Source organism: Lampetra fluviatilis, unplaced genomic scaffold (assembly GCF_964198595.1).
Source record: "Lampetra fluviatilis unplaced genomic scaffold, kcLamFluv1.1 SCAFFOLD_316, whole genome shotgun sequence".
Lineage (NCBI taxonomy): Eukaryota > Metazoa > Chordata > Hyperoartia > Petromyzontiformes > Petromyzontidae > Lampetra > Lampetra fluviatilis.
In genome coordinates, this window is record NW_027621647.1 from 52,473 (window position 1) to 65,000 (window position 12,528).

A 12,528-nucleotide genomic window follows, 5' to 3' on the forward strand; every position below is an offset into this window, starting at 1 on the left:
GTATAGTGTAGTAGTGTATAGTGTAGTGTATAGTGTAGTAGTAGTGTATAGTGTAGTGTATAGTGTAGTAGTGTATAGTGTAGTAGTGTATAGTGTAGTAGTGTATAGTGTATATATCATATTAAAAATTAACCCCTTCCCCCCCCCCCCCAGCCCCTCCAGTGACGTCATCGGTCTCCCCGAGTCCCCCCCCGCCGGCGTCCACCCCTCCGAGGACGACGTCCTTGAGGGTGACTACGGCCGTGAGCTCCCCGCCCGCGAGGACCTGGCGCACAACAACGCCGGCGGTGACGACGACGCCACCACCACCACCAACAACAACATCAGGGCCACCTCCACCACCAACATCAGGACCACCACCAACATCAGGACCACCTCCACCACCAACATCAGGACCACCACCTCCACCAACATCAGGGCCACCACCACCAACATCAGGACCACCTCCACCACCAACATCAGGACCACCACCTCCACCAACACAAGAACCTACAGAGCTCCCAACAACTCCTCCTCCGTATGAACCAACGGAGGATCAGGACGAAACTGAATCACCACCTCCACCACCAACTACAACATCAGGACCACCTCCTCCAACATCAGGGCCACCACCAACATCAGGGCCACCACCACCAACATCAGGACCACTTCCACCACCAACATCAGGACCACCACGACCACCAACATCAGGGCCACCACCACCAACATCAGGACCACCTCCACCAACATCAGGACCACCACGACCACCAACATCAGGGCCACCACCACCAACATCAGGACCACCTCCACCACCAACATCAGGACCACCACCTCCACCAACACAGGAACCTACAGAGCTCCCAACAACTCCTCCACCGTATGAACCAACGGATGATCAGGACGAAACTGAATCACCACCTCCACCACCAACTACAACATCAGGACCACCTCCTCCAACATCAGGGCCACCACCAACATCAGGACCACCACGACCACCAACATCAGGACCAATTCCACCGCCAACATCAGGACCACCACGACCACCAACATCAGGGCCACCACCACCAACATCAGGACCACCTCCACCACCAACATCAGGACCACCACCAACATCAGGACCACCTCCACCACCAACATCAGGACCACCACCAACATCAGGACCACCTCCACCACCAACATCAGGACCACCACGACCACCAACATCAGGGCCACCACCACCAACATCAGGACCACCTCCACCACCAACATCAGGACCACCTCTACCACCAACACAGGAACCTACAGAGCTCCCAACAACTCCTCCACCGTATGAACCAACGGAGGATCAAGACGAAACTGAATCACCACCTCCACCACCAACTACAACATCAGGACCACCTCCTCCAACATCAGGGCCACCACCAACATCAGGGCCACCACCACCAACATCAGGACCACTTCCACCACCAACATCAGGACCACCACGACCACCAACATCGGGACCACCACCAACATCAGGACCACCTCCACCACCAACATCAGGACCACCTCCACCACCAACATCAGGACCACCAACACCACCAACATCAGGACCACCTCCACCAACATCAGGACCACCTCCACCACCAACATCAGGACCACCTCCACCACCAACATCAGGACCACCAACATCAGGACCACCACCTCCACCAACATCAGGACCACCTCCACCACCAACATCAGGACCACCTCCACCACCAACATCAGGACCACCAACATCAGGACCACCTACACCACCAACATCAGGGCCACCACCAACATCAGGACCACCACCACCACCACCAACACAGGAACCTACAGAGCTCCCAACAACTCCTCCTCCCTACGAACCAACTGAGGACCAGGACGAGACTGAATCACCTCCTCCACCACCACCAACCACAACATCAGGTCCACCACCACCACCACCAACATCAGGACCACCACCTCCACCAACATCAGGACCACCACCACCACCAACATCAGGACCACCTCCACCACCAACATCAGGACCACCTCCACCACCAACATCAGGACCACCACCTCCACCAACATCAGGACCACCTCCACCACCAACATCAGGACCACCTCCACCACCAACATCAGGACCACCAACATCAGGACCACCTCCAACACTAACATCAGGACCACCTCCACCACCAACATCAGGGCCACCACCAACATCAGGACCACCTCCACCACTAACATCAGGACCACCTCCACCACCAACATCAGGACCACCACCAACATCAGGACCACCACCACCACCAACACAAGAACCTACGGAACTCCCAACAACTCCTCCTCCATACGAGCCAACGGAGGATCAGGACGAAACTGAATCACCTCCACCACCAACATCAGGACCACCCCCAACATCAGGACCACCTCCACCACCAACATCAGGACCACCACCAACATCAGGACCACCTCCACCACCAACATCAGGACCACCACCTCCACCAACACAGGAACCTACAGAGCTCCCAACAACTCCTCCACCGTACGAGCCGACAGAGGATCAGGACGAGACTGAATCACCTCCACCACCACCACCAACCACAACATCAGGTCCACCACCACCAACATCAGGACCACCACCTCCACCAACATCAGGACCACCACCACCACCAACATCAGGACCACCACCACCACCAACATCAGGACCACCACCAACATCAGGACCACCACCACCACCACCAACATCAGGACCACCACCACCACCAACATCAGGACCACCACCACCACCAACATCAGGACCACCTCCACCACCAACATCAGGACCACCTCCACAACCAACACAGGAACCTACGGAGCTCCCAACAACTCCTCCTCCCTACGAACCAACGGAGGATCAGGACGAAACTGAATCACCTCCACCACCACTACCAACTACAACATCAGGGCCACCACCACCACCAACATCAGGACCACCACCACCAACGTCAGGACCACCTCCACCACCAACACAGGAACCTACAGAACTCCCAACAACTGCTCCTCCATACGAGCCGACTGAGGACCAGGAGTCATCGGAGCCTCCTCCACACCCCACGGACGAAGCGACCGAACTCCCCACGACTGCTCCTCCGTACGAGCCCACGGATCACCCCGAGGACAACTCGGAGACTCCACCATCTCCTCCTCCTTCGTCCACATCTTCGTCCACCTCGTCGCCGCCGACGACGATGTGTGGCTCAGCGATCTGCCCGCCGGCCCCGCGCTGCGTCAAGGCCGGAGAGCGTCTGGTGGTGGTGGAGTCGTCGGTGATGGGCGATTGCTGCCCCGTCTCCTACTGCAGTGAGTTCTAAGTGGGGGGGGGGGGTCCACGCGACACACACGCAGACACACAGACACACACACAGACAGAGACACACAGATTACACGCGCACAGACACACACACAGACACGCAGACACAGACACACACGCAGATACACACATACAGAGACACGCGCACAGACACACGCACACAGACGCACACAGACACACGCAGACACAGACACACACACCTACAGATTACACTGCTGCCCCGTCTCCTACTGCAGTGAGTTCTAAGTGGGGGGGTCCACGTGACACACACACAGACACACAGACAGACACACCGACAGACACACAGACACACGCGTACAGATTCCACGCACACAGACACACGCACACAGACACGCAGACAGACACACGCCTACAGATTACACGCACACAGACACACGCACACAGGCACACACAGACACACACACACACACACGCACAGATTACACGCACACAGACACACAGACAGACACACGCCTACAGAGACACGCACACAGACACACGCACACAGACATGCAAACACAGACACACAGACAGACACACGCCTACAGATTACACGCACACAGACACACACACACAGACACACACAGACACACGCCTACAGATCACACGCACACAAACACACGCACCTACAGATTACACGCACAGACACACAGACAGACACACGCCTACAGATTACACGCACACAGACACACGCACACAGACACACGCACACAGACACACACAGACACACACACACAGACACACACAGACACACACACACAGACACACGCACACAGACACACGCCTACAGATTACACACACACAGACACACACAGACACACACAGACACACAGACAGACACACACACGCACACAGACACACACCTACAGATACATACAGACACATGATGTCACTGTTGATGACGTCACTGTTGATGACGCTAACGATGTCACTGATGATGATGATGTTGATGTCACTGATGTTGATGTCACTGATGATGACTGTCACTGATGACGATAATGTCACTAATGATGATGATGACGTCACTGATGATGATGACGTCACTGATGATGATGACGTCACTGATGATGATGACGTCACTGATGATGATGTCACCGCTGACGCTGACGATGTCGCCGATGACGACGATGATGTCACTGATGATGATTGTCACTGATGACGATGATGTCACTAACGATGATGATGGCGTCACTGATGATGATATCACTGATGATGATGTCACTGATGATGACGTCACTGACGACGTCCCTCCGTGACGTCACTGATGATGTCACTGATGACGATGACGTCACTGATGATGATGACGACACCGATGATGATGGCGTCACCGATGACGATGACGTCACTGACGATGTCCCCCCGTGACGTCACTGCCAGGCTGCGACCCGTGCGGCAGCCCGCCCACGTGTGAGGGCGGCGAGCGACTGCTGATGAGCGTGGACAGCGAAACCTCCTGCTGCCCATCATTCTCCTGTGGTAGGTAGTGGGGGGGGGGGTGGTGTAGTGTAGTAGTGTAGTGTAGTAGTGGTGTAGTGTAGTGGTGTAGTAGTGTAGTTTAGTGGACTGCTGATGAGCGTGGACAGCGAAACCTCCTGCTACCCCTCCTTCTCCTGTGGTAGGTAGTGGGGGGGGCTGGTGTAGTGTAGTGGGGGGGGGGGGCTGGTGTAGTGTAGTGGGGGGGGGGTGGTGTAGTGGGGGGGGGGTGTAGTGTAGTAGTGGTGTAGTAGTGGTGTAGTAGTGTAGTATAGTAGTGTATAGTGTAGTGTGCTGATGAGCGTGGACAGCGAAACTTCCTGCTGCCCATCATTCTCCTGTGGTAGGTAGTGGGGGGGGGGTGGTGTAGTGTAGTAGTGTAGTGTAGTAGTGGTGTAGTGTAGTGGTGTAGTAGTGTAGTGTAGTGGACTGCTGATGAGCGTGGACAGCGAAACCTCCTGCTGCCCCTCCTTCTCCTGTGGTAGGTAGTGGGGGGGGGGTGGTGTAGTGTAGTAGTGTAGTGTAGTAGTGGTGTAGTGTAGTGTAGTGGACTGCTGATGAGCGTGGACAGCGAAACCTCCTGCTGCCCCTCCTTCTCCTGTGGTAGGTAGTGGGGGGGGCTGGTGTAGTGTAGTGGGGGGGGGGCTGGTGTAGTGGAGGGGGTGGTGTAGTGGGGGGGGGGTGTAGTGTAGTAGTGGTGTAGTAGTGGTGTAGTAGTGTAGTATAGTAGTGTATAGTGTAGTGTGCTGATGAGCGTGGACAGCGAAACCTCCTGCTGCCCATCATTCTCCTGTGGTAGGTAGTGGGGGGGGGGGTGGTGTAGTGTAGTAGTGTAGTGTAGTAGTGGTGTAGTGTAGTGGTGTAGTAGTGTAGTGTAGTGGACTGCTGATGAGCGTTGACAGCGAAACCTCCTGCTGCCCATCATTCTCCTGTGGTAGGTAGTGGGGGGGGGTGGTGTAGTGTAGTAGTGTAGTAGTGGTGTAGTGTAGTGGTGTAGTAGTGTAGTGTAGTGGACTGCTGATGAGCGTGGACAGCGAAACCTCCTGCTACCCCTCCTTCTCCTGTGGTAGGTAGTGGGGGGGGCTGGTGTAGTGTAGTGGGGGGGGGGGGGGCTGGTGTAGTGTAGTGGGGAGGGGGTGGTGTAGTGGGGGGGGTGTAGTGTAGTAGTGGTGTAGTAGTGGTGTAGTAGTGTAGTATAGTAGTGTATAGTGTAGTGTGCTGATGAGCGTGGACAGCGAAACCTCCTGCTGCCCATCATTCTCGTGTGGTAGGTAGTGGGGGGGGCTGGTGTAGTGTAGTGGGGGGGGGGGGGCTGGTGTAGTGTAGTGGGGGGGGGGGGGGCTGGTGTAGTGTAGTGGGGAGGGGGGTGGTGTAGTGGGGGGGGGTGTAGTGTAGTAGTGGTGTAGTAGTGGTGTAGTAGTGTAGTATAGTAGTGTATAGTGTAGTGTGCTGATGAGCGTGGACAGCGAAACTTCCTGCTGCCCATCATTCTCGTGTGGTAGGTAGTGGGGGGGGGTGGTGTAGTGTAGTAGTGTAGTGTAGTAGTGGTGTAGTGTAGTGGTGTAGTAGTGTAGTGTAGTGGACTGCTGATGAGCGTGGACAGCGAAACCTCCTGCTGCCCCTCCTTCTCCTGTGGTAGGGTAATGGGGGGGGCTGGTGTAGTGTAGTGGGGGGGGGGGGGGCTGGTGTAGTGTAGTGGGGGGGGGGTGGTGTAGTTGGGGGGGGTGTAGTGTAGTAGTGGTGTAGTAGTGGTGTAGTAGTGTAGTATAGTAGTGTATAGTGTAGTGTGCTGATGAGCGTGGACAACGAAACCTCCTGCTGCCCATCATTCTCGTGTGGTAGGTAGTGGGGGGGGGGGTGGTGTGGTGTAGTGTAGTAGTGTAGTAGTGGTGTAGTGTAGTAGTGTTATAGTAGTGTATAGTGTAGTGTAGTAGTGATGAGCGTGGACAGCGAAACCTCCTGCTGCCCATCATTCTCGTGTGGTAGGTAGAGGGGGGGTGGTGGTGTGGTGTAGTGTAGTAGTGTAGTAGTGGTGTAGTGTAGTAGTGTTATAGTAGTGTATAGTGTAGTGTAGTAGTGATGAGCGTGGACAGCGAAACCTCCTGCTGCCCATCAATTCTCCTGTGGTAGGTAGTGGGGGGAGGGCTGGTGTAGTGTAGTGGGGGGGGGCTGGTGTAGTGTAGTGGGGGGATGGTGGTGTAGTGTAGTGGGGGGGGGGGTGGTGTAGTGTAGTAGTGGTGTAGTAGTGGTTGTAGTAATGTAGTATAGTAGTGTATAGTGTAGTGTGATGATGAGCGTGGACAGCGAAACCTCCTGCTGCCCGTCATTCTCCTGTGGTAGGTAGTGGGGGGGGCTGGTGTAGTGTAGTGGGGGGGGGGGGGGCTGGTGTAGTGTAGTGGGGGGGGGCTGGTGTAGTGTAGTGGTGTAGTAGTGTAGTGGTGTAGTAGTGTAGTGTAGTGGTGTAGTGTAGTAGTGTAGTAGTGTATATAGAGTAGTAGTGTAGTAGTGTAGTGTAGTGGTGTAGTGTAGTAGTGTATAGTGTAGTAGTGTAGTGTAGTGGTGTAGTGTAGTAGTGTAGTGTAGTAGTGTATAGTGTAGTAGTGTAGTGTAGTTGTGTAGTGTAGTGTAGTAGTCTAGTGTAGTGGTGGTGTAGTAGTGTAGTAGTATAGTAGTGTAGTGTAGTGGACTGCTGATGAGCGTGGACAGCGAAACCTCCTGCTGCCGTCATTCTCCTGTGGTAGGTAGTGGGGGGGGGGGGGGGGCTGGTGTAGTGTAGTGGGGGGGGGCTGGTGTAGTGTAGTGGGGGGGGGGCTGGTGTAGTGTAGTGGTGTAGTAGTGTAGTGGTGTAGTAGTGTAGTGTAGTGGTGTAGTGTAGTAGTGTAGTAGTGTATAGTGTAGTAGTGTAGTGTAGTGGTGTAGTGTAGTAGTGTATAGTGTAGTAGTGTAGTGTAGTGGTGTAGTGTAGTGTAGTAGTGTTGTAGTGTATAGTGTAGTAGTGTAGTGTAGTGGTGTAGTGTAGTAGTGTATAGTGTAGTAATGTAGTGTAGTGGTGTAGTGTAGTGTAGTAGTGTAGTAGTCTAGTGTAGTGGTGGTGTAGTAGTGTAGTGGTGTAGTAGTGTAGTGTAGTGGACTGCTGATGAGCGTGGACAGCGAAACCTCCTGCTGCCCATCATTCTCCTGTGGTAGGTGGGGGGGGGGGGCTGGTGTAGTGTAGTGGGGGGGGGGGGGGCTGGTGTAGTGTAGTAGTGGTGTAGTAGTGTAGTGTAGTATAGTAGTGTAGTAGTGGTGTAGTAATGTAGTAGTGGAATATTGTAGTAGTGTAGTAGTGGTGTAGTAGTGTATAGTGTATTGTAGTAGTGTATAGTGTAGTAGTGTGTAGTGTGTAGTGTATAGTGTAGTAGTGTATAGTGTATAGTGTAGTGTATAGTGTAGTAGTGTAGTGTAGTAGTGTATAGTGTAGTGTATAGTGTAGTAGTGTATAGTGTAGTAGTGTATAGTGTAGTAGTGTATAGTGTAGTAGTGTATAGTGTAGTGTATAGTGTAGTAGTGTAGTGTAGTAGTGTATAGTGTAGTGTATAGTGTAGTAGTGTATAGTGTAGTAGTGTATAGTGTAGTAGTGTATAGTGTAGTAGTGTATAGTGTAGTAGTGTAGTGTATAGTGTAGTAGTGTATAGTGTAGTAGTGTATAGTGTAGTAGTGTATAGTGTAGTAGTGTAGTGTAGTAGTGTATAGTGTAGTAGTGTAGTGTATAGTGTAGTAGTGTATAGTGTAGTAGTGTATAGTGTAGTAGTGTAGTGTAGTAGTGTAGTGTAGTAGTGTAGTGTAGTAGTGTATAGTGTAGTCTAGTAGTGTAGTGTAGTGGTGTAGTTTAGTAGTGTAGTAGTGTAGTGTAGTTGTGTAGTTTAGTAGTGTAGTGTAGTGGTGTAGTTTAGTAGTCTAGTGTAGTGTAGTGGTGTAGTAGTGGTAGTTGTGGTGGTGGTAGTGGTGGGGATGGTAGTGGTAGCGGTAGTGGGGAGTGGTTGGTGGGTGTGGTATGTCGGTTGTTGTTGTTGTTGTTGTTGTTGACGTGGTTGTTGTTGTTGTTGACGTGGTTGTTGTTGTTGTTGACGTGGTTGTTGTTGTTGTTGTTGTTGACGTTGCTGTTGTTGTTGTGTTGCAGTTTGCGACCTCCAGTCGTGCCCTCCCAGGCCGACGTGTGGCCCCCATGAGCGTCTCGTTCCAGCGACTCACAACAACAACAACAACAACGACAACAACGGCAACAACAACAACAACAACGGCAACAACAACAACAACAACCACGACAACAACAGCGATAACAACAACAGCAACGACGACAACGACAACAACAACAACAGCGATGACAACAACAGCAACGAAGACAACAACAACAACAGCAACGAAGACAACAACAACAGCAACGACAACAACAACAACAGCAACGACAACAACAACCACCATGACTCCTGCTGCACAGACCACGGGCACTGCGGTGAGAGATGATGGTGGTGGTGATGGTGATGATGTTACTGATGATGGTGGTGATGGTGATGATGATGCTGATGATGATGCTGATGATGATGATGATGCTGCTGATGATGATGTTGCTGATGATGATGCTACTGATGATGATGATGCTACTGATGATGATGTTGCTGATGGTGATGAAGATGATGCTACTGATGATGATGCTACTGATGATGATGATACTGATGATGATGATGGCGATGATGGTGATGATGACACTACTGATGATGATGATGATGATGGTGATGATGGTGATGATGATGACACTACTGATGATGATGATGATGATGCTACTTATGATGATGATGCTGCTACTGATGATGATGATGGTGATGATGGTGATGATGATGGCACTACTGATGATGATGATGACACTACTGATGATGATGATGACACTACTGATGATGATGATGATGCTACTTATGATGATGGTGATGATGCTACTGATGATGATGGTGATGATGGTGATGATGATGACACTACTGATGATGATGATGCTACTTATGATGATGATGGTGATGATGGTGATGATGATGACACTACTGATGATGATGATGACACTACTGATGATGATGATGATGACGATGACACTACTGATGATGATGATGACACTACTGATTATGATGATGATGACACTACTGATGATGATGACACTACTGATGATGATGATGATGATGACACTACTGATGATGATGATGATGACGATGACACTACTGATGATGATGATGATGACACTACTGATGATGATGATGATGACACTACTGATGATGATGATGATGACACTACTGATGATGATGATGACACTACTGATGATGATGATGATGACACTACTGATGATGATGATGACACTACTGATGATGATGATGATGATGACACTACTGATGATGATGATGATGACACTACTGATGATGATGATGACACTACTGATGATGATGATGATGATGATGACGATGACACTACTGATGATGATGATGACACTACTGATGATGATGATGATGACACTACTGATGATGATGATGATGATGACACTACTGATGATGATGATGATGATGACACTACTGATGATGATGATGATGATGACACTACTGATGATGATGACACTACTGATGATGATGATGATGACGATGACACTACTGATGATGATGATGACACTACTGATGATGATAATGATGACACTACTGATGATGATGATGATGACACTACTGATGATGATGATGACACTACTGATGATGATGATGATGACGATGACACTACTGATGATGATGATGATGACACTACTGATGATGATGATGATGATGACACTACTGATGATGATGATGACACTACTGATGATGATGACGATGACACTACTGATGATGATGACGATGACACTACTGATGATGATGATGACACTACTGATGATGATAATGATGACACTACTGATGATGATGATGATGACACTACTGATGATGATGATGACAACTACTGATGATGATGATGACGATGACACTACTGATGATGATGATGATGATGACACTACTGATGATGATGATGACACTACTGATGATGATGATGACGATGACACTACTGATGATGATGATGATGACACTACTGATGATGATGATGATGACACTACTGATGATGATGATGACACTACTGATGATGATGATGATGATGACGATGACACTACTGATGATGATGATGATGACACTACTGATGATGATGACGATGACACTACTGATGATGATGATGACACTACTGATGATGATGACGATGACACTACTGATGATGATGATGATGACACTACTGATGATGATGACACTACTGATGATGATGATGATGACACTACTGATGATGATGATGATGTTGCTCCAGAATTGGACCCAGAGAGTTGCCCTCCCAGACCAACGTGTCCAGTTGGGACGGTGGTCACATGCTCACCACCCTCACCACCCTCACCACCCTCCTCACCACCCTCACCACCCTCACCACCCTCACCACCCTCACCACCCTCACCACCCTCCTCACCCTGCAACATCTGTCGCTGTGGTGAGTTGGCATCCACTCACCACTCACTCACCACTCACTCAGTCACTCACTCACCCACTCAGTCACTCACTCAGTCACTCAGTCAGTCACTCAGTCACTCACCACTCAGTCACTCAGTCAGTCACTCAGTCACTCAGTCACACACTCACTCACTCAGCCACTCACTCAGTCACTCACTCAGTCACTCACTCACTCAGTCACTCACTCACTCAGTCACTCACTCAGTCAGTCACGCAGTCACTCAGTTACTCACTCACTCAGTCACTCACTCAGTCACTCACCCACTCAGTCACTCACTCAGTCACTCACTCACCCACTCACTCAGTCACTCACTCAGTCACTCACCCACTCAGTCACTCACTCAGTCACTCACCCACTCAGTCACTCACTCAGTCACTCACTCACTCACCCACTCACTCAGCCACTCACTCAGTCACTCACTCACTCAGTCACTCACTCACCCACTCATTCACTCAGTCACTCAGTCAGTCACTCAGTCACTCACTCACTCAGTCCACTAACTCACCCACTCACTCACTCACTCAGTCACTCACTCACTCAGTCACTCACCCACTCACCCACTCACCCACTCACTCAGTCAGTCACTCACTCAGTCACTCACTCACTCAGTCACTCACCCACCCAGTCACTCAGTCAGTCACCCAGTCACTCACTCACCCCACTCACTCAGTCACTCACTCAGTCACTCACTCAGTCACTCACTCAGCTCACTGCACTCACTCACTCAGTCACTCAAGTCACTCAATCACCCACGTCACTCAGTCACTCAGTCACTCTCACTCATCACTCAGTCACTCATCACTCACACCACTCACATCAGCTCACTCAGCCTCACACAGTCACTCAGTCACTCCACTCAGGCCACTCACTCACTCACTCACTCACTCAGCCACTCAGTCACTCACTCACAGTCACTCACTCACTCAGCTCAGGTCACTCACACAGTCAGCTCACTCACGCAGTCACTCACTCAGTCACTCGACTCAGTCACTCACAGCTCAGTCACTCACAGCTCGCCACGCACAGCTCAGCTCACTCAGGCACTCACTCAGCATCAGCTCAGCGTCATGCTCACACACTGCACTCAGCTCACTCACCACGCAGCTCGAGGCAGGCATCACTCAGGCACTCACTCAGACACTCACTCACTCACTCACTTCACCAGCTCACTTCACTCACTCACAGTCCACTCA

At 51.0% G+C, this 12,528-nt stretch overlaps 1 protein-coding gene across 1 annotated transcript in view; it reads left to right on the forward strand.

Annotated features, from left to right (window-relative positions):
* Positions 1-2,951: 2,951 nt before the first annotated feature.
* The window catches only part of SPRR2D (small proline rich protein 2D), a gene marked incomplete at its 3' end in the record, with an annotated part of 50,192 nt that continues 40,615 nt past the window's right edge, over positions 2,952-12,528 (forward strand). The window contains exons 1-4 of the mRNA XM_078885714.1: positions 2,952-3,276; positions 4,664-4,762; positions 8,919-9,251; positions 11,141-11,314. Of these exons, the coding sequence (XP_078741840.1) occupies positions 3,165-3,276; positions 4,664-4,762; positions 8,919-9,251; positions 11,141-11,314 (718 nt within the window). The remainder of the gene's footprint in view (positions 3,277-4,663; positions 4,763-8,918; positions 9,252-11,140; positions 11,315-12,528) is intronic.